Source organism: Musca autumnalis, unplaced genomic scaffold (genome assembly GCF_047663935.1).
Source record: "Musca autumnalis isolate F117 unplaced genomic scaffold, ASM4766393v1 scaffold_5, whole genome shotgun sequence".
Lineage (NCBI taxonomy): Eukaryota > Metazoa > Arthropoda > Insecta > Diptera > Muscidae > Musca > Musca autumnalis.
The window spans coordinates 49563810-49586021 of NW_027412088.1; the positions used below are offsets into that span (position 1 = coordinate 49563810).

Below are 22212 nucleotides of genomic sequence, written 5' to 3' on the forward strand. Positions count from 1 at the left end.
ACATGTTATCGATGATTTTTATCCATATGAAAACTATTATCGATGACTTTTTTCGATTGGAGAAATGTTATCGATGACTTTTTTCAAAAGAACATTTATCGGTCCACTTTTTAAATTTTATCTATTTTGATAGGAAAGGCCCTTTCCTTATAGGAAAGTATGTTGTCGATGATTTTTATCGATCACTTTTTCATAAACAATTTAATTGATAAGACATCAATCCATACAAAAATGTTATCGATGTCTTCTTTTTCATAGAAAAAATGGTATCGATGACTCTTTTCCTTTGGAAAAATATTATCGATTACTTTTTTTTTCATAACAAAATGTTATCGACGACTTTTTTCCATTAGAAAAATATTATCGATGACATTTTTCATTATTCGGTTAATTTTTTTATTGAAAATATGTTATCGGCATCTTTTTTCATAATTCATCCTAAGCCAAAGGAAGATTGCTATCGAATTATTTTTCCGTAGGATACAATTATATATAACTTTTTCCCCATAGGAAAAATGTTATCGATATAACATTTTTGATTACTCTTTTTCCCTAGGAAAGGGACTTTGATAATTGTTATAAGAAAATATGTTATCGATAACTTTTATCCATATTTTATCTATCACTTTTTCATACAAAATTTTATTGATGTTTTTTCCATAAAAAATGTTATCGAATAATTTCCCTACAGAATTATGTTATCGATGACTTGTTTCAATAGAAAAAATGTAATCGATGACTTTCTGTCGTAGGAAACATGTTATTGATGGCTTTTATCCATATGAAAATTACTTTTTCCGTGGGACATTTGTTATCGATAATTTTTTCATAAGAACCTTTTTTTGGTTCACTTTTTCTATTTTATCTATTTTGACAGGAAAAGGGCCTTCGATATCTTTTTTATAGAAAGATGTGTTATCGATGACTTTATCATACAAAATTTTATTGATGTCTTTTTTCATACAAAAATGTTATCGATGACTTCTTTTGCATAGAAAAAAATTTTATCGATGACGTTTTTCCATAGAAAAATTGAATCGATGACTTTTTTCCATAGGAAAAATGTTTGGTTATTTTTTTTCCATATCGATGGTATCGATGACCTTTTTCCATAGGAAAATGTAATAGATGACATTTTTCCCTTGGAAACATGTAATCGATGACCTATTTTCATTGGCAAAATGTTATCGATGATTTTTTCATATGAACATTTTAGGTTTACTCTTTTATGTTATCGATAACTTTTTTGATAACTCCTTTTCCATAGGAAAGGGACTTCGATAAATTTTATAGGAAAATGAGTTATCGATCATTTTTATCCATATTTTATCGATCACTTTTTTATGCAATTGTATTTTTATATAAAAAATGCAACCATGACTTCATTTCTTTAGAAAAAAATTTATCGCAGACTTTTATCGATCACTTTTATGCAAAATTTTATTGAAGTTTTTTTTTTCATAAACATTTTATCGGTGACTTCTATTCCATAGAAAAAATGTTATGGATTACTTTTTCCATAGTAAAATGTAATCGATGGCTTTTCCATAGGAAAATTGTTATCGATTACTTTTTTCCATAGAAAATATGGTATCGATCCATAGGAAAAATGTTATCGATAACTTTTTTTCCATTGGAAAATGTTTTCGATCAATTTTTTCATATGAACTTTTTTTTGGTTCACTTTTTCATTGATATGTTATCGGCGTATTTTTTCGTCGGAAATATTTCAAAGGAAAAGTGTTATCGATTTATTTTTCATTAGGATACAATTATCTATAACTGTTTCCGCATAGGAAAAATGTTATCGATAACTTTTTTGGTGACCCTTTTTCCATAGAAAAGGGCCTTCGATCATTTTTATAGGAAAATATGTTATCGATGACTTTTATCCTTATTTTTTATTGATGACTGTTTTTCCATAGGAAAATGTTATCGATGACTTTTTTTCCATTGGAAAAATGTTATCGATGACTTTTTTCATAAGTTTTTTTTTGTTCACTTTTTAAATTGCATCTGTTTCGATAGGAAAGGGCCTTTGATAACTTTCGTGGATAACTTTTTCATATAAAATTTTATTTATGTCCTTTTTCCATACAAAAATGTTATCGATGACTTCTTTTCCATAGAAAAATATTTTATCGATGACTTTTTCCATAGAAGAAATGTAATCGATGACTTTTTGTGATAGGAAAAATTGTATCGATGACTTGTTTGGTGACTCTTATTCCAAGGACATGACCTTCCTTAATTTTTTTATATGAAAAAAACGTTATCGATGACTTTTATCCGTATTTAAATTTTTTTATAAGAAGATACGTTATCGATGAATTCTATCGATCACTTTTTCATACCAAATTTTATTGATGTCTTTCTTCCAAAAAAAATTTTATCGATCGAAAAAAATGTTATCGATATATTTTTACATAGAAATGTATAATCGATGGTTTTCTTCCATAGGAAAAATGTTATCGATTACTTTTTTCCATAGAAAATATGGTATCGATCCATTGGAAAAATGTTATCGATAACTTTTTTCCATTGGGAAATGTTATCGATCAGTTTTTTCATTTGAACTTTTTTTGGTTCACTTTTTCATTGATATGTTATCGGTGTCTATTTTCATCGGAAATGTTTCAAAGGAAAAGTGTTATCGATTTATTTTTCAATAGGATACAATTATCTATAACTTTTTCCCCATAGCAAAAATGTTATCGATAACTTTTTTGGTGAACCTTTTCCATAGAAAAGGGCCTTCGATAATTTTTATAGGAAAATATGTCATCGATGACTTTTATCCCTATTTTATCGATCACCTTTTCATACAAAAATTTATTGTTGACTGTTTTTCCATAGAAAAATGTAATCGATTCTTTTTTTCATAGAAAATATGTTATCGATGACTTTTTTTATCTTTTGAAAAATGTTATCGATGACTTTTTTCCATTGGAAAAATGTTATCGATGACTTTTTTCATAAGAATTTTTTTTTCATTTATAAATTTCATCTATTTCGATAGGAAAGGGCCTTCGATAACTTTTTCATACAAAATTTTATTGATGTCTTTTTCCATACAAAAATGTTATCGATGACTTCTTTTCCATAGAAAAACATTTCATCGATGATTTTTTCCATAGAAGAAATGTAATCGATGACTTTTTGCGATAGGAAAAATGTTATCGATGACTTGTTTGGTGACTCTTTTTCCATAGGACATGACCTTCCATAATTTTTTTATATGAAAAAAATTTTATCGATGACTTTAAATTTGTTATATGAAGATAAGTTATCGATGAATTCTATCGATCACTTTTTTATGCAAAATTTTATTGATGTATTTTTCCATAAACAGTTTATCGGTGACTTCTATTCCATAGAAAAAAATGTTAAGGATGACATAGGAAAAATGTTATCGATTACTTTTTTTCATAGAAAATATGGTATCGATCCATAGGAATAATGATATCGATAACTTTTTTCCATTGGAAATACAAACATTTACTGATGGCTGTTTGTTTTTCCATAGAAAAATGTAATCGATTACTTTTTCATAGTAAATATGTTATTGATGACTTTTTGTTATAGAAATGGAAAATGTAATCGATGACTTTTTTCATAAGAATTTTTTTGTTGTTCACTTTTTAAATTTCATCTATTTCGATAGGAAAGGGCCTTCGATACCTTTCATCGATAACTTTTTCATTCCAAATTTTATTGGTGTAGTTTTCAATAAAAATGTATTGATGACTTTTTTCATAGACAAAGATGCTATCGATGACTTTTTGCCATAGAAAAAATGTGATCGATGACTTCTTTCATAGGAAACATCTTATTGATGACTTTTATCCATATAAAAAAAATGTTATCGATGACTTGGTTCCATTAGAAAATTGTTATAGATGAATTTTTTTCATAAGATTATTTTTGTTTTGGTTCACTTTTTAAATTTTATCTATTTCGATAGGAAAGGGCCTTCGATAACCTTTTTAAAGGAAAATATGTTATCGATGACTTTCTTTGTCTTTTTTTTTCATTCAAAGATTTTATTGATGTCTTCTTTTTCATAGAAAAAATTGTTAACTTTTTTCCATTAGAAAAATGCTACCGATGACTTTTTCCATAGCAAAACTGTTATCGATAACTTTTTTTCGTGGGAAAAATGTTATCGATGACTTTTTTCATTGGAAAACTGTTATCATCGATGACTTTTTTTCCGTTAGAAAAATTCTACCGATGACTTTTTGCCAAAGAAAAAAATTATCGATGACTTTTTTTCATAGGAAAAATGTTATCGATGACTTTTTATGTGTACATGTTTTGGCCCGTTTTTTATGCTATCTTTCATCACACATATTACATCCCATGCCAAAAGAAGAATGTTATCGATTTACTTTTCCATAGCAAACAACTTTCTATAAATTTTTTCCGATAGAAAAAATTTAATCGATAACTTTTTGATGCTTCTTTTTCCATAGGAAATATTTGTATTATTATTTTAATTCATTATATATGTATTTATTATCTTTATTTATTTTTTATATGAAAATGTGTTATCGATAACTCTATATTTTTATTTATTTTATATTTTTATTTTATCGATCACTTTTTCTTGCAAAATATTACTGATGCCTTTTTTCCATAAAAAAAAATTTTAATCATTTCTTTAGAAAAAAATTTTATTGCTGACTTTTTTACAGAAAGAAATGTTATCGATGACATTTTTATATAGGAAAAATTATACCGATGACCTTTTTCTGAAGGAAATATTTTATTGATGAGTTTTCTCATAGGAAAAATTTCGTCGATGGCTTTTTTCAACGGAAATATTTCATCCGATGTTAAAGGAAGAATTTTATCGATTTATTTTTCCATAGGATAAATTTTTCTAAAACTTTTTTTTTTTGTCATAGGAAAAATGTTATCGATAACTTGTTTGCAAGGGAATAACATTTATCCATGATTTTTTTCAATAAGAAGAATTTTATCGATGACATTGGTATTTTCCATACAAAAATGCATCAATGACTTTCCATAAAAATATTATCGGCGTCCTTTTTCTTAATAGAAAAACGTGAACGATGGCTTTTTCCAAAATAATAACATTTATCGATTATTTTTTTCCTATGGAAAAAATCTTATTGCTGACTTTTAGCATAGGAAAAATTTTAACGATTTCCTTTCCCCTAGGATAAATGTTATCGCTGACTTAATCCATAGAAAAAATGTTATCGATTTCTTTTTCTATTGGAAACATATTTGGCCTGTTCCTGAACTGCAAGAATCTACAACTTTTTACTATTTTCGTCGATAACATAAAGGAAAAATTGTTATCGTAGTAAACATGTGTAGATTCTTGCAGGTTCTGGAACACGCATATTATGGATGACTCTTGTCTATAGGAAAATATTTTTTCGATCACTTTTTTATTGACAAAATCTTATCGACTTCTCTTTTACTTAGGAAAAATCCTATCGATAATTTTCTACGTAGGAAAACATACATACATGATTTTTTTCCACCGGAAAAAGGTATTATCGATTACTAATCGCACGAGAAAACTCATTTCAAGGGCAATATGGACTGAAAATTCATCAAGGAAGGGATTGTTCAATTCATAATTGGGAATTAATAATTCCAATTATATACCGGCACATGGGGTATAATATTGATCTATAAATCATTGTTTCTGCAGATTCTTCATTTTCTAAATGAAAATATTAGCAAAAGGATTTTTCTCAAGCAATATAAACATTTGGTCTGTTCCAGTACTGCAAGAATCCACTAATTTTTACTATTTTTTCGATATCTTAAAGGAAAAATTGTTATCATAGTATACATTTTTTGACTCTTGCAGGATCTGGAAGACATTTTATTGTGGCTTTATGAATTTATATGTCTGTTCCAGAACCTGCAAGAATCTAAAAATGTTGACTACGATAACGATTTTCCTTTATGATATCGAAAAAATAGTAAAAATGAGTAGCTCTTGCAGCTCTGGAACAGACCAAATAGTTCTTTCTCTGTACAACCGATTATTGTCAAGTTGAAGGTCAACATTGTGAACACTCTAACCTTGTATTGTTTCCACTGAAATCACATTAAATATGTTCTAGGTTCTTTGCAGCAACGTATCATTTTCTTCCCAATACACCTGTCACATTTCCTATCTCTTTATCGTTTTTATTATTAAATAACCAACAGACCTATTGGAACCTCCTTGTCTTGATTTCTCTCTATTCACTGTGGTGTGGGCATTTTATAACATTAAAACGACGAAACACAACAATATATGGTACCAAATGCGATGACATGCAGTGCGGCCGGTAGCAACTCAAGCAGGCAGGCAATTGAGTCATATTAGACACGCATATGGGTTGGCACCACCAGAAGTGGCAACAGCAGCAAACTTTACCATGCATTACCTAACGCGAAGAAATGTTTGTAGCATGTTTGAATATGCTGACGTATTGTTAAGCGTCAACACGAGGATTCATGATTCAGAAATGCGTCATTTAATCGCATTATAAGTAAAGTGGTTATGTTTGGAGTAATAATGTGGGAGGGGAAGGATATAATTTATATAATTCATTAAATAATTTCCTTGCTAGGATTATTCTTGTGGAAAAATACTTCGCTACAATCTCTTCAACGAAACATTCTTTTTTTCGGTAAAATAAAATAGGTTACGATAGGATTATTTATCGATAACATTTTTCCTATGCAGAAAAGTTCATAATTCACATTTCTCTATAGAAAAAGTAATCGACAACATTTTTGCCGTGGATAAATGTCATCGATAACAAGTTTTCTATGTAAAAAATTCATTGATAACATATTTCCTATGGAAAAAGTCATCGATAACATGTTTCCTGTTAAAAAGTCATCGATAACAAGTTTTCCCATCGAAAAAAGCCACCGATAACATTTTTTTTATGAAACGACATCGATAACATTTTCGCTATGGAAAAAAATCATCGAATTTTTCTTCGTAAAAAACCCATTGGTCACATTTTCCTAAGGAAAAAGTCATCGATAACATTTTTTCTATGGGAAAGGTAATCGATAACATGTTTTTATGGAAAAAAGTCGAAATCACTTTTCTTATGGAAAATAATCATCGATAACATTTTTCCTATGGCAAAACGTCATAGGCAACATTTTTCCAGTGAAAAAAGTCATAGATAACAATTTTCATATGCAAAAAAGTCATCGATAAAGTTTTTCTATGGAAAAAAGTCGCCGATAAAAATTTCTGTGGAAAAGTCGTCGATAAATTATTTTCTATAGAAAAGTCATCAAACTTTTCAGTGAAAAAAATGTAGCGATTACGTTTTTCCTATGGAAAATGTCATCGACACATTTTTCCTACGGAAAAAGTCATCGATAACATTTTGTCCATAGGAAAAAGTCACCGATAACATTTTTCCTATTAAAAAAACTCATCGATAACATTTTTGCTACGACAAGAAGGCATTGACAACATTTCTCTTATGTTGAAAGTCATCGATAACATTTTTCCTATGGCAAGAAGTCATCGACAAAATTTTTCCAGAGGAAAACAGTAATCGATATTCTTTCTATGAAAACAGTCATCGATAACATTTTTAAGTTTACATTTTTTATGGAAGAATGCCATCGAGATCATTCATTTATGGCTTGAAGTCATATGCAACATTTATCCTATGGTAAAAGTTATCGATAACATTTAATAACAAACAAGTAAGAAAAGCGTTAAGTTCGGCCGGGCCGAACTTTTTGTACCCTCCACCACAAATTTCAGCCATTTCGGTGGATTAATGTGGCCACAACCTTCAAAATACCGAAATTCGGAAGGTACCGTTCTATGGGGGCTATATGATGGCGTGGACCTATACCTACAAATTTCTGGGGGAAAGTTTTATACGCCTAAAGAAGACTAAATACCAAATTTCAGCCATATCGGTGTGATAATGAGGCTAAAACGTTCAAAATATCGAAAATCGGGAGATTTTGTATTATGGGGGCTATATCGACACGAGGACCTATATAAACATTTTATGGTAGAAATGTTTTTTAGCCTCTGGAAACACAAATACAAAGTTACAACCGATTCTTTGGTCAAATGGGTCTAATACATTCAAAATCTATTAAAATGACGCGTACTTTATAAGGGGTCTTATATGGGGGCTATACCAAAACGTGGACCTATATAACCCAACTTTGGTAGGAATATTTTCTGGCCTCTGAAGACAGAAAATACCAAATTACAACCAATTCTGTGGTCAAATGGGTCTAATACATTCAAAATATATTAAAATGACGCGTACTTTATATGGGGCCTTATATGGGGGCTATACCAAAACGTGGACCTATATAACCCAACTTTGGTAGGAATATTTTTTGGCCTCTGGAGACACAAAGTACCAAATTGCAACCAATTCGGTGGTAAAATGGGCCAAATATCTTAAAAATTCCTTAAAACGACGACGCGTCACGCGTCATTTTGTATGGGGGCTATACGAAAGCGTGGACCTACATAGCCCGCTTTCAATACCAAAAGTCCTACGTAAATATAATATATTTTCCCAAAATTTCATCAACCTACGTCAATCCGTTCGGACGCTAGAGTGATTTCCACAGACGGACAGACGGACAGACGGACGGACATGGCTATATCGATGTAGAATTGCACGCTGATCAAGAATATATATACTTTGTGGGGTCTACAATGATTATTTCGAGTAGTTACAAACGTAGTGACAAACTTAATATACCCCCATCCTATGGTGGAGGGTATAAAAAGTAATCAAAAACATTTACCTATAGCAAGAAGTCATCGACAACAGTGTTCCTGTGGATAGACGTCATCGATAACATTTTGCTATGGAAAAAAGTCACCGTTAACATCATAAAAATCATAGATAACAATTTTCATAGGCAAAGTCATCGATAAAAGTGCAAAAAAGGTATCGTTAACATTTTTCCTACGGAAAAAGTCATCGATAACATTTTTCCCATAGTAAAAAAATCAACGATAACATTCTTCCTATTGAAAAAAACTCACCGATAAAATTTTTCCTACGACAAGAAGTCATCGACAGCATTTCTCATATGGTAAAAATAATCGATAACATTTGTTATGGCAAGAAGTCATCGAAAGCATGTTTCAGTGGAAAAAAGTTATCGATATTTTTCATTGAAAAAAGTCATCGATAACACTTTTAAGTTTACATTTTTTATGGAAGAATGTCATCGAGATCATTTTACTAATGAAAAAGAGTCATCGATTACATTTTACCTATGTTATGAAGTCATCGACAACATTTTTCTAGTGGAAAAAAGTCATAGATAACAATTTTACTATGGAAAAAGTCATCGATAACAGTTTTCTATGGAAAAAAGTCACCGACAACGTTTCTCCTATAAAAAAGTCGTCGATAATAAATAAAAAGTAATTAATATCTATGGAAAAAAGTCATCGGTAACATTTTCCCATGGCAAGAAGTCATCGACAACATTTCCCCTATAAAAAAGTCATCGATAACATTTTTCTGTGTCATAGTTAACATTTTTTCCTGTTGAAAATACCATCGATAATAATTTTTCTCGACAAAAAAAAACACAGATAACATTATTTCAATAAAAAAGTGATCGATAAAATATTAGCTCTGTTCCAGAACTAAAAAGTTTTTACAACTTTTACGACTTTTACCACTTTATAAAGTACGGGAACAAGCCAATTATTTGCTCTGTTCCAGAACCTGCAAGAAGCTACTATTTTTAACTTAGATAACATTTTCTCCTTTATGATATCGAAAAAAATAGTAAGAATTATGTGGAAAAAGTCATCGATAACATTTTTCCTATAGGAAAAAATAAATGAATTTTTCTATGCAAAAAGTGCGTCATCGATATCATTTTTCCTATGGAAAGAAGTCATCGAAAATATATAAGATTTTTCATCGACAACATTTTTTCTATAAAAAATATCATCGATAACATTCTTCCTATGGTAAAAAGTTATCGGTGTTATCGGTCTTTTATCTATAGAAGACCTTTTGAAGGTCTTCCTTCTATAGAAGACCTTTTGAAGGTATTCTTTCTATAAAAGTCCTTTTTAAGGTCTTCTTTCTATAGAAGACCTTTTGGAGGTCTTCTTTCTATAGAAGACCTTTTGGAGGTCTTTTTCTATAGAAGACCTTTCGAAGGTCTTCTTTCTATAGAAGTCTTTTTGAAGGTCTTCTTCCTATAGAAGACCTTTCGAAGGTCTTTTTTCTATAGAAGAACTTTTGGAGGTATTTTTTATAGAAGACCTTTTAAAGGTACTTTTCCTATAGAAGACCCTTTGGAGGTATTTTCTCTATAGCAGACCTTTTGAAGGTCTTCTTTCTATAAAAGACCTTTTGGAGGTATTCTTTCTTTAGAAGACATTTTGAAGGGGACCTTTTGAATGTCTCCTTTCTATAAAATATCTTGTGGAGTTTTTTTCGATAGAAGACCTTTTGAAGGACTTCTTTCTACAGAAGAACTTTTGAAGGTCTTCATTGTATAGAAGACCTTTTAAAAGTCTTCTTTGTACAGAAGACCTTTTAAATGTCTTCTTTCTATAGAAGACGTTAGGCCCTATAGAATACCTTTGGAAGGTCTTCTTTCTATAGGAGTCATTTTGAAGGACATCTTTCTATAGAAACACTTCTGAATAACGACTACCGTGAAAAAAAATTCAAACGGACAGCAAGAATGGTCCTAATACAACATAATGGTGCTAAAGTAAGACATTTCCAAAAAAATCGGGACGTACACATATCTCTACATATCATTGTGATCAGCATATTTCCTCCCGCCTTGAACGCTAAAGGTCCGGCGTTCGATTCCCAGGTCAGACAACAACTAATTTTCAACGGTTGGCAACATTTCCTGAGTATTTGAACCATGAAAACAACTTCTGAAGGGTGCCCTTGGACATCGTAACGGTATTCAAGTTATTTCCGCAAAGTCAGGACCCACATTTCAGGAAGTATGGACGTCCCCCCGGAAAACTATACATCGTTGTGATCGGAATAATAAGGAGTGCAGGTGGTAAAAACTTCAACCCGACCCATGGGGTGGCTCTAAACGACATAATGTTGTTAAAGTAAAACAATTCCCAAAATTCGGAACCCTTATCTGAATACATATATCATTGTGATCAGGGTAATAAGGTTTACATGTGTTAAAATGTCAAACCGTTCCTCGGAGTGCTTCTTAGCAACGCCCATATTTCGGCAAGTATGGACTTTTCCTGAATGTGATAGTTTTAACTAGGACTACCAACGATAACAATTTCAAACCGAGCCGAGGGTACCCCTGGGCAAAAAAAATATGTTAGTAACTCAAACCGATCCGAGGGTACCCCTTGGCAACAAAATAATGTTAATATAATTCATTTCCAAAAAGCCAGGGCCCATACTTGGGGAAGTAAGGACTTCCCCCACGGAAAACTATGTATCGTTGTGGTCAGTATAACAATGCATACCTGTGGTAAAACTTTCAACCCGATCCAAGGCGTAGCGCTTAGCAACATAATGTTGAAAAAGTGAAACATGGGCATTCCTCCGGAAAACTATATATCGCTGTGATAGGGATAACCTATGATAAAAAAGTCGAACCAATCCGAGGGATTCTCCTGGGCATCGTAACGTCGTTTAGGGACACCTCTCGGATCGGGCTGAAATTTTTACAGTATAAAGCCCTTGGCACCCTGAACACAACGATATATAATTTTAACGGGGGGATGTCCATAATTCCCGAGATATGGGTCTTGACATTTTACAATACTAACGTTGGCAATATGGGTATCGTTTTAAAGCGTATGGAGAGTACTTTTGTGCACGTGACATATTTCTACACGTGATTATAGGGAAATGTCTTAAATTAGGAGAATTGTCTTAAATAAGGTTGAAGGCGGCTACTTAGGAAACTTTCAATTTAAAAGAAAGTTTTGATCGCGTAGCAGACTTTTGCACCTGCCCATAGGAGAAAGTCTTAAATGCAAAAACATAAGAACACGTGGAGGTATTTGTGATCAGGGTCCCAAGGGTAAAATTTTCAGCCCGTTCCGTGAGGTGTCCATAAACAGACTAATGGTGTTAAAGTGAGACATTTCCGAAATGTCAAGGCCCTCGGGAAGTATGGACTTCCCGATCCGGGAGGTGCCCCTAAATGACACTTGTTCCCCGAAATGTCATATATTTGGGGAAGTGGAACTATATACATATACTATATATACTATACTTTCCCAGCAAGAATTGTCCAGCAAGAACTTTCTCAGAGAATAAGGACTTTTTATTCTCTTTTGCAAGAAAAATGTAAAAAGTAAACAGACATCTTCCCAGCAAAAACCAACAAGCAATCAGCTGACTTGCCAAAACAGAACAATTTGTCCGCCATTGAAAGAACCAAAACAAGCAAAAATTTTGTATTTTATAAAAAATATAAAAAGAAAATGACCCAGAAAAGCCGGCCTTCGGCCGGGGATTTTAGTCTTTCTCCTATGGACAGGGACAAAAGTGGTCTACGCAAACAAAACTTTCTTGTAAATTTAAAGTTTCCTAAGTAGCCGGCTTTGAACAGGAATTTAATACATTCTCCTATAAACAGGTGTAAAAATAGGTCAGTGCATAAAAGTACTCTCCATAAGCTTTAAAACGATGCCCATATTGCCCACGTTAGAATTGTAAAATGTCAAGACCCATATCTCGGGAAGGATGGACTTCCCCCGGAAAATTATATATCGTTGTACTCAGGATGCCAAGGGCTATCTACTGTAAAAATGTCAGCCCGATCCGAGAGGTGTCCATATACAACCTAAAGGTGTGAAAGTACGAAATTTCCGAAATGTCAAGACCCATATCTCGGGAAGTATGGACTTCCCCCCGGAAAATTATATATCGTTGTATTTAGGATGCCAAGGGCTATCTAATGTAAAAATTTCAGCCCGATCCGAGAGGTGGCCCTAAACGACAGTTAAGCCCAAGATAAAAAGGGAAGAAAAAAATAAACTATGGAAAACGAGATGGTAAGTGAAATAACTTATTTTGTAGTTTGTGAAGACTATTTTTTTATTTTAAAGGTATAAAATCCCAGCACCTATTATTTAAAGATTAGGGATGTATTTATTCAGCTAGACTTTTGACGAAAATAGGGAAATAACTAAATAGACCTCGATGACTGTTAATTTTGTTGACCAGTGTGTAGTATGCTATAGAATTTTTGGGAATTTTTAATAGACAGACCAAGGTATTTCCGGAATTATGGATATAAACTAAAAAAATGTACTCCATTGTGAAAGAAAGGATATGAAAATACCAATACCCTACCAAAATACAACTCTGAGTGTTTGATGTAAGAGAAGTTTCCTCCTTCTTTGTGAGCATGGCAGCACACACGACAAACAAAAAACGAAGAACAACGACCGGTATGCGCGCATACAAAGCAACAAAACAAACTAAACAAAACAAAAACAACAAAAAAAAGCTAAAGGAATTTTCTCGATTTCAAGGTCGTTCATAGAGTCCACCACCACGACCAAGACTACGACAACAACAACAACAAACCTTACAAAAGCTAGAATTTGTATGTAAAACATAAAGAACAAGAATGTTGTTACAAGACAAGGACAGTAAATACGTCACAGCAAAAAAAAAAGAAGATAATGGCCCAAAGAAGAAGAATCACAAAGCACTACAAAAAAGGAATAACGACATAAAGGGCAAGATGATGGGACGCAATTAATTTAAAAACCCACAATTTGAATTGGCAATTGGACTTACCTTTGAATTACAAGAGAGACACGGAGATAAATTTTTCTTTCTTTTTGTGGTTAACACTTTTTCCGTTAAAATATTTGTTGGAGATACGAAAATATTTTGAAGTTTAATTTGTTATTAATTATGCATAAAACTTGTTTTGATATTTTTTTTCTTTTTTTATTTATTCACACAATTTATGATTTTTTTTATTTTAATTTTTCTCTTGTTTAACACTCAACGACTGCAAATGTTGGGCTCAGGGAGCTAGATAGTAGGTGGGAGGGAGGAGGTGGTAGGTGATAAGCCAGCTTATAATCAAACCACACAACAACACTTTTCGTCTCCCAATTTAATGGCGTTGGCTCTCTTGTCATTCACAATGCATTGATTCTCATGATTTTTAATTTCCTCTTTCGCATGACACACAGAGAGAGGAAATGCAAATTTGTTTTCTTTTGACACAACGGCAGAAAAAAAGAGCGGGAATTATTTTTTCCGCTAATAATTTCACTTTCAAATGGCGTGGAGCAATTACTTTTCAATTACCTTTTGACTTTTAATTCTTGTTGTGATTTTAATAATTTTTAAATATTTAAGTATTTATTGGTTGTTGTTGTTGTTTTTGTGAGGGACTAGAATTCCACATCAATTGCAAAGTAATTCTTTTTGTTTAGTTGTTGTCACTTTATTGTCGTTGTTGTTATTCACTCATCTCGTATTTTATTCTCATTGAGATATTGTTGAGTGGTGAATTCAAGCAGCGAGCGTGGTGTAATAATTGAATGGCTGGCAGGTTTTTTTTCACTTTGTTTTATTCTTTCTTTATACAATTTTTTTATTGAACCAACGAAACGACGACGTAAGCGCACGTTTTTTTTTTGTTTTCCTTGTTGTTGATTTGTTTTCTCGTTTGCTTTTTTATAATTCTTTTCACATTTTCCACTCAAACACTTACAAAATCACATTACATGGCCCACAAATAAGATGGAAACTTTGTGCTCGCTCCTCCGTAATCAAAGGCTTTTCAATAACAATTTGTGGGGTATATTAAATATTTCCTGCCAACAATTTCCAAAGCAACAAAATATGGCACTCTTTGGAAAATTTGGTGAACATTTCAAAACAAGAAATTATTCAACAACAAAACACTTCCCACAACTAGCCAGTTGTTGTAATCAATCTTCTAGAAGAAGAGTTAACCCGTAAACATATCTAATGGATTTACAACAATATTAATATTTCTGGTTGTTGTTATTGTTTCACATACATATCATCCACGCATTTGTTTGTTTTTGTTGTTGTTATTTGTCATTTAATCTAGGTTTTGAAAACGTGTTTCATTAACAAACATTAGCTGGGAGAGAGAGATCGAAATTAAAAACAGCAAATAAACACCCGAAACGGAACGCAGCTTAAGAAAAACGTTTGTCACAATGCTAACGAGGGTCGGGGAGCAGGTTTTTTGTTTTTGTTTTCTTTTATTTTTTGCTAAACGCGACACGACAGCCAGCGACGACGGCACTTGTCTTTTGCAAAGTTTGACAAACGACTGAAATCCATAAAATGTTTTCTTAATTTACGCCAAGTCAAACAACACAAAAAGCCCCCACTCTACCCCAAACAATGAGAAAGAACCACAAAACAGAGAATAGCCAACACACCACAGCCCCACACACACGCATCCACAACTTGCTGGCAATCAGTTCCATTCATATCCACCACCACTTGTTGTCTAGTAAACATGGAGCAGGCGAACGTAGTAAAAATCTCCCCCTCCATCACCCAAACAACAAAAATATATTCACCCATTCAGGTTTTGTATATTGAATGTCTCCACAGAGTTTTCAACCTCTCCACGTTAAGTGAGTTTGTTGTGTGGTGAGTTTTTTCGTTTAGTGTAGACTTTCCGAAACAAGTGGGGAGATTGAAATTCAAAAGAGGTGGAAGACTTTATGAAGGTCTTGGCCCAATAGAAGAACTTCGGCTTAAATGTCGTTTAGGGGCACCTCTCGGAGATAGTACGAAATTTCCGAAATGTCAAGACCCATATTTAGGGAAGTATGGACTTTCCCCCGGAAAATTATATATCGTATTCAGGATGCCAAGGGCTATCTACTGTATAAATTTCAGCCCGATCCGAGAGGTGCCCCTAAACAATCTAAAGGTGTGAAAGTACGAAATTTCCGAAATGTCAAGACCCATATCTCAGGAAGTATGGACTTCCCCCGGAAAATTATATATCGTTGGAATCAGGGTCCCAAGGGCTACCTATGGTAAAATTTTCGGACCGATCCGAGAGGTGCCCCTAAACGACACTTGTTCCGAAGGTCTTCTTTCTACAGGAAACATTTAGAAGGTCTCCTTTCTGTCTATAGAAGACCCCTAGAAGGGCTTCTTTCTATTGCTTTGGAAGGAACGTCTCTTTTTATGGGAGACCCTGAAACCCTTCTTTATATAGAAGACCGTTAGAAGGTATTTTTCCTACAGGAAACCTTTGAAGGTCGTCGTTCTAAAGGAGTCCTTTTGAAGGTTTCCGTTTTTGGGAGATCTTTGGAAGGTCTCCTTTTTTATAGGCGACCTTAGGAATACAGGAGACCTTTGTAAGTTCTTCTTTTACAGAAGTCCTCTCCCTGGAAGACCTTTAGGAGGTCTTCTTTCTACAGGAGACCTTGGGAAGATCTCCGTTTAAGGGAGACCTTTGGGAGATCTCCGTTTGGATATGAGACTTTAGGAAGTTCTTCTTTCCGTAGGAAACCTTTGAAAGGTATTCCTATAGAAGACCTTTGGAACGTCTTGCTATAAAAGACCTTTGAAAGGCCTCCCTATAGATGACCTTTGAAAGGTCTTCATTATATAAAATACCTTTGGAAGTCCTTTCTCTAGGAGACCTTTAGGAGGTCTTCTTTCTATAGATCTTTGGAAGGTCTTCCTTCTACAGGAGACCTTTGGGAAGTCTCCTTATTGTAAGTGGTTCTTTCTATAAGAAACATTTGAGTGATCTTCTTTCTAAAGGAGGCCTTTGTAAGGTCCTCTTTCAATAGGAGACGTTTGGAATGACTTCTTTCTATAGGATATATTTGGAAGGTCTTCTTTGTAAAGCAGACATTTAGAAGTTCTTCATTCTACAGAACACCTTCAGAAAGTCTTCTTTCTGGAAAACCTTGAAAACCCTACTTTCTATAGAAGCTCTTCTTTCTATAGAGGAGTTTTAGAAGACCTTCTTTCTATAAAAGATATTTAGGAGATCTTTTCTCTATAGAGGACCTTTAGGAGTTCTTCTTTCTATAGAAGACTGAAGGGTCTTCTAACTATAGGAGACCTTTAAAAAGTCTTCTTCCTATAGAAGGCTATTGGAAGGTTTTCTTTCTATAAAAGACCTTTGGAAGGTCATTTTTCCATAGAGGAGCTCTTTAGGAAATATTTTTCTATAGAATGTCTTCTTTCATAAAAGATCTTTAGGAGGTCTTCTTTCCAGTCATCATATTATAAAAGACTTCTAAAGACATTAAAGACCATAGAAAACCTCTTTAGGAAATATTTTATTTAAAGGAAATCCTGCGGAGGTCTTCTATCAATAGAGGGTCTGCATTCAATAGAATACACTTAGAAGCTCTTCTTACCAAGGAACTCCTTCAGAAGGTTTTCTTTCCTTGGAAGTCCTTATTTCGATAGAAAAACTTTACCAGGACATCTGTCCATAGAGAACCTGTAGGATGTCTTCTTTCCCTAGGTTCCCTTTTCTTTTATATAAAACCTTCAAGAGGTCTTCTTTCCACAGAAAACCTTTTGATAGAACACTTTTTTTAGACCTTTAGAAGGTCTTCGTTAAACCATCTAAAGGTTTTCCTTCTTTATATTTTGTTGATATGTTTCTAAATTTTCACAGTACCGCACCGGAACTGGATGTTACGGTCCTTAAATTGTAAGCTCCAATTCTCGTATGGTATAAAATAATATTTTTTATTTAACTTATTCTATGATCCTCTACAACATTGGCAAATTTGCTTTAAGCGCATTAAATTCCTTGGGATCCAATGGTTTTAGATGAGTACCGGTATAGGGATTGAAATGTTCCAAATCGCGATGTTTGTTGACCAAAATTTTTTGATCTGATTGTAAAATTTTTATTTCACGCTCGATTTGTTGTTGATCTGAAAATAATAAAACAAAATTTTAATTCAATTACCAATCTCAAAAAATAACCCCCCACCTTCCCTTACAAACCTTTTTTCAGCAATTCCAATGCTTTGTCTTTATCCAACTTCACCAACATGCTGCCAATGGTGGTCCACACTTTCTTCTCAGATTTTTCGGAATTTTTCTCCAATTCTCGTATGGCTTCACGGTTTTGTTGTCGCCGTTTGTCTAAAGCCACCAATTCTTGTTTGTTGACCAGAACTTTATCGGCCACCTAAAGAAAGGAAAATACGAATATGAAAATTAATGGAACGCTAAAATGAAGGTAATAAAATTTCAAATCATCATACCTCTTCTGTTGTTTTTAAAATTTCCATACATTTTTGCTCAGTTGTTTTGGACATTTTTGTACTTTATTGTGAATTTCCTAAAAATGTTCTAATATGAATACCTAATATATAAAATGATTCTCACTTTTGTAATTAGGGCCAACAATGGCATCCCATGGAACCTAATTTAGTTCATTCCTTAAACGTCTATCTCGTTTCCATTCTCTTATTTTCTCTCGTCGAATATCATTACGATTCCTCGGTTTCTTTTTGTAATAATCCGAATTATCGCGTCGAATAGCTCTACTATCGAATGCCTGAAAATGACTAACTTTGGCCGCATCCTGTTCTATACCCAGACCAGTACGTTGTTTACGTATAACTGTTTTGACGGGATACAAACGACCGCTTTGCGACGGTCCCAAACCACTTTCTTTATCCCAACCTTGTTTTACCATTAACTGTAGGCCTTTATTACGTGGGGGTATATTGAATTTTTGCAGTTTATTACTACTCGGTGCTTGGACATTGAATTGATGTATGGTAGATGTTTCATGGTTACGTTTTGTTGTTTCTGTAAATGTTCGCTTACATATTTCACAATAGAATGGCTCATTATCTTCCATTTCATCTTCGCTGTTTACATTGTGGTTTGGTTTCAATGGAGTCTCTAATAGTGATTCTATATGAAAGTGACCTTTCTTTCTTGCCAAGTCCAAGGCTTTTTTGCCGGATTTATCTTTGATGTCTTTGTCAACTCCCAATTCTAGCAAATATCTTACCGCCTCTACATGACCTTCACAAGCCGCCATCATGAGGGCTGTCCAACCATAATTGTCACAAACATTTATATTTTGCCCTTCGTAATCAAGTCGTTGTAACTCTTCAAAATTATTCTGCATGGCATAACGATGATATTTCCCCACTTCAAAGGGATATCTTCGATATCTTCTCGTAGCCAAGTGGTTGGATTGCTTCGCTTTATTTGTTTCGTGAGTATACTTGCTGCGTTTATTCGTTATCTTTTCCTCTTTCGCATCGTTCCTCACCAGTTCTTCATAGAATTCCTTGATCTCATTTCCATCCACTCCTTGAATCTCATACTTCTCCCTCGTCTTAGTGTTGTGTGTTCCTTGTTGTGCCTGTTGCGTACCTTCCTTTACAAATCTTTTCAGCGGAATGTGTAGTGTAGCTAAGGCCCGCCAATTGGGATGCAATTGTTCGCCCGTATTATCCATATTTTATTGTTGAAATTATGAGAAATAATATACCCATAAAATGAAAAACGTAATCGTACTCCTCGTATTCCTTCTGAGTTGTCGTTCAATGAAACTATTCACTGCAATGAACTGGCAATGCTTTTATTAATCAACAACAGCTGATTTTTATTTACATGTCAGAGTTGTATGAAAACGGATACTAACACTGAGTTTACAAAAGGCACTATTTAACTAGGGCATGATGAAATTATAGGGTGGCGTAAAACGTTGAAATCGTACTAGTCTGACCATCGACATAGGAACAATACAAAACGAAACATAACCCATTTTGACCGAACTCGCTGTTTTGTTTCGTTTTGTCATGGCACAATAATAAAGGTACAACGCCAAAAACAGCTGATCATCATATTAGTTGTCAAAATGCTTTATTGTGATTAAAATCACATACAAAATGTAAACAAGCAATTCACAGTAATGCATTATTATGATCAAATTTGATATTTAGTCTGATGTCATGTAACACCATCTTATTCCACCATGCTTTTTGTTGAAGTTACTGGACTTGTACAAATTTGTAGAAATTAAGGCCAGAACAGAATCAATCTCGCTTGCTTTGCTTGCTTCCCAAATGTCAAATTATACCCCGGTTAAACTTAACCGGATTAACACAGTGGGTTTGGATTTCAAATGTCAATTCCATAGCGCACACGTCAAATAAATCCTCTCGAATTGGGTTAACCCGACAAAAAAAAACTCTAGTGTAACCGTACTATTATACTATGTTTACATTTACGAAATCCACTCGATTTCAACTGTCAATTCCATTGCTCAAATGTCAAATGAAATCCAATCGATTTCAGATGAGTTTTCATTTGACGTATACACAAAGGAATTGACAGATGAAATCGAGTGGAATTCGTAAATGTAAACATAGTATTATAAAGGAATGCCAGAGCCTCCTAAAGTGGAACGCAGGCGGATTTGCAAAGAGGCTCTGGCATTCCTTTATAATTTGACATTTGGGGAAGCAAGCAAAGCAAGCGACGATTGATTCTGTACTGGCCTTTATTGAGCAAACGAATACACCTAATGTGTACTCAGCTTAAGAAGCAGTACACATTGTCTCAAGTATCGATAACTGTCCAACCATCCAGCAACCACAAAACATTTTGCGGTTGCATGACGAATGATAAAAATGATCGGCCACACTAGCAAGCAACAACAAAGCTGTCATTCATAACTGACAATGTGTACCCAGCTTAAAGGAACAGAGCAATTGTTGTCAATCTTGATCTTGGTTAATACTATGTTTACATTTACGAAATCCACTCGATTTCATCTGTCAATTCCTTTGTGTATACGTCAAATGAAAACTCATCTGAAATCGATTGGATTTCATTTGACGTTTGAGCAATGGAATTGACAGTTGAAATCGAGTGGATTTCGTAAATGTAAACATAGTATAACACTTACGAAATCCGCTCGATTTCTACTGTCAATTCAATTGCTTAAACGTCAAATGAAATGCAATGGATTTCAGATGAGATTTCATTTGACGTATACCAAAAGGAATTGACAGGTCCCGGTCAACACTAGAGTGATTTCATTAAAAAAATTTCATGAAGTTATGCGTCTCTAGATCGACTTCCATAGTAGAGTAAAATCATAAAATTGCTGCAGTGATGAATTCAATTTAAGAACGCCTAATTTCATGAAAATTTTTAATGAAATTCACGCTAGTGTAGACCGGGACCAGTTGAAATCGAGTGGATTACGTAAATAGGTGTTTATGATAACTTTGCAAGTAAAAAGTATTTGCAAGTTCTTGCAAGTACTTGCAACAACTTCTCATTTCTATTTTATTGAACAAGTTCGTTATCGAACAGAATTTTGTAAAAGTTTGTACAAATTCGTACAAACTTTTGTGTTATCGAACAGACCTAAGTAGGCGTTTACACACAGACAGTATTGGCAAGACAATAGCAAAGTTACAAACCATTTTCACCAATACATTCATACTTTTCTCTATACATACCCAATAGAAAATGCAATCGTTGATGACATTTTCGTCGACGAATCATTGACGAAATATTATAAATTGTCATGCACGACAAGGTGCATGACCATGTCTTGCAATGTGTCGTGACAACAAACCCAAAAATTTTTCAAAAAAGCGTGCTATGAAATGATTGTTCATATATTGATTCGAATATAAAATGTTTATTATTTAAATGTAAGATAATAAAATCATCAAAATCTGAAATCGCGTCAATAATTAAAGATTTTGCTTTTACCAAAGAACGGTAAGTAAGAAAAATTATAATAAGGAACTTTAAACATAATTTAAGTTATACTTTTAATACATATTTGTAGGTTGAAGTTAAGGAGAATGCTGTAAATTCCAGCGGTTTTAAAAGATGCGGCAGTGGTATATGGTAAGATTATAGATTATATTAGTTGTAATTGTATTTATTCATAATGTTTTTTGACAAAATCCATAAATTAAGGAGGTCATCCTTTCTATCGGTTGTGATGGGAAAAAGAGGCGCGGATAAGTTCAAAAAAAGTGGATCAGAGAATATTCAAGAACAAATTACTATTAATGTAAGATAATATTTATAAAATGATGTATTTTTTATAATTATAAAGTAATAAAAATAAAATTTGCACACGACAACAAAACACATTGTCTTTAGTAAGGTCGTCAATGACAAATAGCAAGACAGTGTCCCCAAGGCAGTCGTCAACGAAATAACG

At 33.3% G+C, this 22212-nt stretch overlaps 3 protein-coding genes across 19 annotated transcripts in view; all 3 read right to left on the reverse strand.

Annotated features, from left to right (window-relative positions):
• Positions 1–15324, reverse strand: part of Mef2 (myocyte enhancer factor 2) — a 337726-nt gene extending 322402 nt beyond the window's left edge. For 14 of the 16 annotated variants that reach the window (XM_073988144.1, XM_073988141.1, XM_073988128.1 and 11 more), the window contains exon 1: positions 13791–15324. The gene's annotated coding sequence lies outside the window, so the exon portion shown is untranslated. The remainder of the gene's footprint in view (positions 1–13790) is intronic. The other 2 variants (XM_073988133.1, XM_073988120.1) reach the window with 2 other exon arrangements.
• A 2388-nt stretch (positions 15325–17712) lies between these two features.
• Positions 17713–19581, reverse strand: Pdrg1 (Pdrg1 prefoldin-like subunit). 2 transcript variants are annotated; one of them, XM_073956144.1, is made up of 4 exons: positions 19507–19581; positions 18257–18333; positions 17994–18180; positions 17713–17920 (listed from the first exon to the last, which is right to left on the reverse strand). In XM_073956144.1, the coding sequence occupies exons 2-4, from the start codon at positions 18308–18310 to the stop codon at positions 17754–17756; spliced, it is 408 nt and encodes a 135-aa protein (XP_073812245.1). In that variant the 5' UTR covers positions 18311–18333; positions 19507–19581; the 3' UTR covers positions 17713–17753. The 2 variants fall into 2 exon arrangements, with proteins under 2 accessions (XP_073812245.1, XP_073812246.1); XM_073956145.1 differs by having other exon boundaries at positions 18257–18344; positions 19507–19568.
• On the reverse strand, positions 18275–19498 carry LOC141387041 (G patch domain and ankyrin repeat-containing protein 1 homolog). Its single transcript, XM_073956143.1, has one exon. It carries the CDS (start codon positions 19471–19473, stop codon positions 18418–18420), a length of 1056 nt encoding a protein of 351 aa, XP_073812244.1. The 5' UTR covers positions 19474–19498; the 3' UTR covers positions 18275–18417.
• Positions 19582–22212: the final 2631 nt, after the last annotated feature.